The 6000-nt window shown below is 29.2% G+C and overlaps 1 protein-coding gene across 2 annotated transcripts; it reads right to left on the minus strand.

Annotated features, from left to right (window-relative positions):
• Positions 1-658: 658 nt before the first annotated feature.
• On the minus strand, positions 659-4309 carry LOC112780100 (uncharacterized). 2 transcript variants are annotated; one of them, XM_025824439.3, is made up of 14 exons: positions 4008-4306; positions 3154-3265; positions 2925-3037; positions 2708-2830; positions 2410-2582; positions 2250-2325; positions 2047-2133; positions 1880-1960; positions 1723-1755; positions 1539-1592; positions 1408-1449; positions 1166-1244; positions 1018-1088; positions 659-905 (listed from the first exon to the last, which is right to left on the minus strand). In XM_025824439.3, exons 1-14 carry the CDS (start codon positions 4188-4190, stop codon positions 801-803), a joined length of 1332 nt encoding a protein of 443 aa, XP_025680224.1. In that variant the 5' UTR covers positions 4191-4306; the 3' UTR covers positions 659-800. The 2 variants fall into 2 exon arrangements, with proteins under 2 accessions (XP_025680224.1, XP_072083984.1); XM_072227883.1 differs by lacking the exon at positions 2708-2830 and having other exon boundaries at positions 4008-4309.
• Between the last annotated feature and the right edge of the window lie 1691 nt (positions 4310-6000).

Here is a 6000-nt window from a genome sequence, read left to right on the forward strand (position 1 = left end):
TTTTTTTTTTATCAGAGATAGAAGACTCGAACTTAGAATCTCTTAATTGAGTATGGGGAGACTATGCCATTTGAGCTATAACTCATTGGCTTTCTAATTTTTTTTATTCTTTTATTATAAGTACTTTGGAATATATATTTAACCTTTAGAATATTTAAAAAATATTGTTTATCATTATAACATTATTTATTAATGTATTTTCTTAATATATATATATTAGAGAGGCTAATAAAATTATATTTAAAGTACATAATTTTACCGGATAAAATTCAATTTTCTGGTAAATTTGATATCTTGTTTTTTTCTTTTTCTCTTAGTATTTAAATTACTAGTTAAATTTGTTTTTTTCTTTTTCTCTTAGTATTTAAATTACTAGTTAAATTTAAACTTAGAAAAGTTAAGATTACTAATTCACTAGTTAAATAAACAAAAAATTTGCATTATTATATTTTTTACACCATCATACAAATCGTGAAAGAGAAGTACAATAATTAATAGAATAATGCTATACATCCAAATCTTTTTCTTAATTAAGTCCAATCAAATTGGTCTAACATAACAAAAATAAGCTATGGCTAGTATTATTTTAAATTTTATTGTTTAACTTAGTTGAACTTTATTCATAAAAAAACTTGATATCTAGCATTACTCTAATTAATAATATAAAAAGAAATTGTATTAAAATGTACTACATTCTTTTCTCTATGCTTACATAATTACATTTTCAAAGCCAATTGTATTATAAAATAAAATAAAGATAAAAAAATATGGAGCATAAATTATAAAGGCAAATGGATTTACTATTCACTAAGAAGAGCGGTTTGCTGATTGTTCTGTATGTCATCATCACTTGAGCAACTATGATCATCGGGCTTCAGCAGGCAAGCAAAACAAAGTGAAATTATCTGAACAAAATTAATTTGAAAGATTTCAATGTGAGTGGAGAGTGACAACTATAAAAATTAAAGAATGTAGATATATACATTATGGGAGAAGAAAGAATATGAAATGTGTTACCATGCATATTGATGCACATATAATACTGAAACCTTTGCAATCAAAAGGAGCATTTGTAGATAGAAACCATGCTGAAACACCAGTTGTTAATTGTATGGTAAGCACTAATCACTAATAAGAATTTTTTAAAAGTTATTGTTCCACTTACAAGTCAATGGAGTCATAGCAATAGGTGATAGTAAATGTGATATAGATTGTGTTCCACCAATAAAACTTTGTGCTTTTCCCTGCAGTATAATAGCATGAATGATTGTGAGAAGAGTAATAATAATAAGAAAGATGTTGAAATATTATTGTTCCTTTGAAGAAGTGATACGATGTTTTATTTGTGCTATTAGTTAATTGTTTGTTGCTTGGGATGATGTTGATTCATAAAGAAAGAAACCAAACCTGATTGACTGAGCTTGATGCTTTTGAGATAATAGCATATGTCTGTATAACAAGAAATGATACCAATATTAGAACCTTATGGGATTATTAATAACATGATTGCATCATAGGAAGAGTCATCTACTACTTACAGCGGGTTTTACAAGGATGTAGATGACACCAAAAGAGGCACTCATGTATGGTACCTGTATTGGTGTGTATTATGTATAGAATTGAAATCCAATTTTATACAATAAAAATACAAAATGTAAACTATAATACAATGTCAAGTAGTTTAAAAGGGTATATATATAGGAAGTTGGCAAGTTTACTTACCCAAGATGCCCATGCTAATCCATAGAGCCATGCCTACGTAGAATCATATATGCATAGAATAAGGTGTCAGCAAGTGACTCGAACTCCAAATCTCTTGATTAGAATATAAGATATTTACTAACAGACACTTATTAATACACTAGTATAAATAACTTACATATGCTATTGATGCAAGCAATGCAGAGCAAAGTATCACTTTCTCTCCAACCAGTGGATTTAGTATGGGAAGCACCACCATCTGGGTGCAAAAAATTGAATGTAAGTTACTATGTCAAATAAAATTTTGTAAACAATTTTAGACAAGCTATATGCTAACTTATGGACCTGAGAAAATATTGAACCAATTCCAACCATCATCAGAAGTTCTGAGAACTGATTTTTGTTGAAACCGAAAACGGCTTTCAAATAGTACTGCACAAGGAATTATCAGACTGTCAAGTACAAAACATAGAAACTTGGTACAATATGCTAAAGAACCAATTATCTGAAAATATTTAATCTCAAGTTTTATTCAATTGCAAGCATACCAGTAAAACACTGTTTATGCCTGACATTCCCAACTTGTAAAAGAAGGTGACAATAGCCATGCCCCTCAATGTTGGACTGAAAAATGAAAATACAATTACTTAGAACTCAAGCACTGCACATTAAAAAAAAAGACAAATGAATCCTAAAATTAATAACAACCTGAACATGACTATTTCTGCAGCTTTTCTCATAGATTTGTATCTCTGGTTGAGAAAATCAACTACCTTCATGCAGCATCCTGACTCGTGATTCTTTCTCGGAGCAACTTTCACCGTCTCAATGAGGAAGAATTGCATATAAACAGGACAGAATATCAAGAGTGCTATTGAAACCTGAAACCAGTGAAGCAGTGTACTTTGTTACTAAGATTCATTGTCAATAGGAAGCATCCAAAAAGGGATTCACAATATGATATGAATATGCATAAAAAGGTAACTACAGATGTATAGTTATGCACCATGAAAATGTAGCTTTGGGGAAGAAAACGAGCAAGGAAATTCCCAAGAACATGTGAAGCAGAAAACAGGCCAGTAATCCAACCAAATACAGCTGCTCTTTTGCTTTCACTGATAACATCTGCCTAAGGACAGAGAGAAGAAGTGTGTGTAAAAATTCTTTACTATTTTTTCTTCCCATTTTTGGCCTATGTTCAATTATTCAAGAATAAATCTTACCACATATGCAGCAGAAATGCAGAAAATGCTTCCTTGACTGATTATAAATGAAATTGTTCGAAGAACATAGTAAGCATAGACAAATCTCTCAGATTGATTCCAGGCAAGTAAAGCTGCAACAAGAATAACAGTGAAAGGTGAATAAACAAATTACAAAATGTTGTAAGTAATGGTAAAAACATATCAACAGAAAACAAAAGGAAAAACAAAACACAGTGTAATGGCATACCAAAAGGAATAATAGTAGTTGACATGGTAATGAGAAGCAAAGGTTTACGGCCATGTTCATCCGAAAGCTGACCAAGTATTGGAAGAACCACCATCTTGAAAATTCCAACAACCTGCAGAAAAGCATTACTAATCCAGTAATACTACACTTCAATTAAGAAGGGAAAAAATATAATTAAAAAAAATAGAAAGAACAGAAGTCATCATGGCTGTTTATCAAGTACAGAAAGCACTTATGCCGAAAAATTACACAAAGACTTGTCCAATGAAGAACAAAATTGTTGGCAATATGAATATAGTGGACCAAATTAGAGAAGCAAGAGAGTATAATTAGGGGAAGAAAATTATTGATCCCACTATTTATATAAACTTTTTTTACTAGCATAATAAATCACTACAGCCTACTAACTTCGAGTTAGTCAAGTGATTAGCAAAATCGTCATCTTTCCAATGATCTTGGGTTCAAGTATTGAGATTGCAAGAACATATGCTAGGAAAGATAATCATCGCTTCTCGAACCAGATTAGTAAGATCAATGTAACTCATCACTAACTAGTCTCCTTGCATAACATTAGTCTAAGAATAATGTTATTCTTCAATAATAGTATGATATTATCACACAGTTATGATATTAGAAGCAAAAGGCCAACAACATGCATAGCTCTTAAACTCTAGACTTTTCGGACATAGAGTTCTAATACCATGTCATGAAATCGCTCATCCCAAAAATTTAAGCTGACTGGAGAAGGCAACATTAATGGTTATATTTCTAACACTTTTTGATCAAACAAATTAATAAGACTAAAAAGAAAAGCAGACACAAAGTGCACAAGTAAATGAGAGAATGAGTAGTACCGTTTGTTGAAGGCCATTGATGTAAATGGCTTTGGAGCAAGTAGTGTGACGAGGACAGAGAGCAGAAGTGGTGACATCAACAAGAACAGAAACGGTCATTTCTTCAGCAACCCAATGGATGCTAAGTGGAAGCAGCAAGTGAAGCAAAGGCTTTAGCTCCCTTAGCCCACTCCACCATGCCATGTAGCACCTTAAGCTTAATTGGTAATGTGGATGTGCCTGTTTGTTTCAATTTTCTAACTTAGGAATAGGTGGAACATAAGGTTCTTATTTATATATTACAAGAGGAAGGTTATGATTCACCTCATTATTCATTTGATTTCGGAATATTTTTAGATACTTATGTAATTCTTATAATATTACTTAGCAAATATTTATTGTATTAATTAATATTTTTTGGGGTAGAAAAATTAACCTTTGTTAGATTTTCTTTCTAATATCTTAAAGTATACCAAAAAGGGATATATATAAACAAAATTAGCCTAATAAGTTAATTGATGTGATGCAAGACACAATGACATTGTTGAAAAACATATATTGGGATGGTAACCATAGAGGAAGAAAGATTGAAGAGCCTTCGACTACTCTGTCGTGTCCATTTCACTGAGTAAAGTTTGCAGCTTGGCTGCATGTGAAGTGATGGGGATAAACTATGGATTTCTTACCTCCATTTTTTGTTTTCTTTCTTTTTTTTTTTTTAAAGGATATTGTTTGTAAAATAATATAGATTAAAGTATATTTTTTGTTTTTAAAATTTATTAAAAATTTTAAAAATATTTTTAAATTTTATTTTGTTTTAATTTTATTTTTAAAATTTTTTATTTGTATTAAATTTATTTTTAATGACTAATTTTTAAAAAAAAAATATGACCAATTTAAGAATAACTTCATAAGAACAATCTTTAATATAAGTAAATCAAATAAAATTTTATTATGTATTATTATTAGATTTTTTTTTTTTACCAAAGATAGAAAACTCGAATCCACAACCTCTTAATTGAGTATGGGAAGATTATGCCAGTTGAACTATAACTCAAATTTATTATGTATTATTATTAAATTAATCTTAAAATTTTTTAAAATTTAATTGTTAAAGATATATTTAATGTAAATTAAAAATTTAAAATAAAATTAAAACAAAATAAATTTAACAATATTTTAAAAATTTTAACAAATTTTGGAGACAAAAATTATAATTTATCCAATCATATATTAATATGACCTTTAGTTTGTATTATCTTGCACTACTAGCTTTCCCAGCTAAAAATCCCCCATAACGATCATTTTCGTAAAAAACAAAAAATTGCACATATCTATCCGATTCTGCCATATATTTATTCATAATAATCTTACAATATAAGAAGATAAAATTATTGCTTCATTGGCGGTTTTGATCGCTAAGCTGCACGAAGCATGCCGTTTCCATTAATCACATTAATTATTATTATTATTCCTGAAAGTCAAAATGTATGCTATGCTGCATGAAATAGCCTGCCTCACTTTTCAATTTTAAATAGCAAGATGTAAATGATATTTAATAAATTTGCGGTACGTATTTTTATTTCTCAATTGTATTTTAGAATACACAAAATATGTAAGAAAATCATACCTTTATCTTTCTATTTAATTGATTGAATTCTATTTCTATTAAGACTAAAAAGAGCTCAATGCATGTCATATTTTATTTTAACTTGACGCTATATATTCATTAATGTGGTTATAAAGGCAATAACATATGTGAAATTACTTTAATATTTTTAATATAAGATAGAAATTAAAAAAACTAAATCTACGTCAAACAGAATACACGAAAAAAAAATTTAAAATATAAACTTAGAGAAATTCTAAATGTTAATGATCCGTACCTCAATACTCAGACTAATGTTATATCTCAAACAGACTAAGTCAAACGCCAGTTACACCAAACAGGAGAGATCTTCGTCATACCTCGGTTCCAATTCTAGAAATTTTGAGATCACCCGCACTCGCCCAA

The sequence above is a fragment of the Arachis hypogaea genome, chromosome 19 (assembly GCF_003086295.3).
Source record: "Arachis hypogaea cultivar Tifrunner chromosome 19, arahy.Tifrunner.gnm2.J5K5, whole genome shotgun sequence".
Lineage (NCBI taxonomy): Eukaryota > Viridiplantae > Streptophyta > Magnoliopsida > Fabales > Fabaceae > Arachis > Arachis hypogaea.

What these genes read in the sequence shown, in the direction of transcription:
- LOC112780100 (XM_025824439.3), bottom strand. Translation starts at nt 4,190, where the DNA reads ATGGCATGGTGGAGTGGGCTAAGGGAGCTAAAGCCTTTGCTTCACTTG. An exon ending in TCAATGGCCTTCAACAAACG is followed by an intron (nt 3,266 to 4,007) that starts GTACTACTCATT and finishes GCTTTTCTGCAG; the next exon opens with GTTGTTGGAATTTTCAAGAT. An exon ending in CCCAAAGCTACATTTTCATG is followed by an intron (nt 2,583 to 2,707) that starts GTGCATAACTAT and finishes CACTGGTTTCAG; the next exon opens with GTTTCAATAGCACTCTTGAT.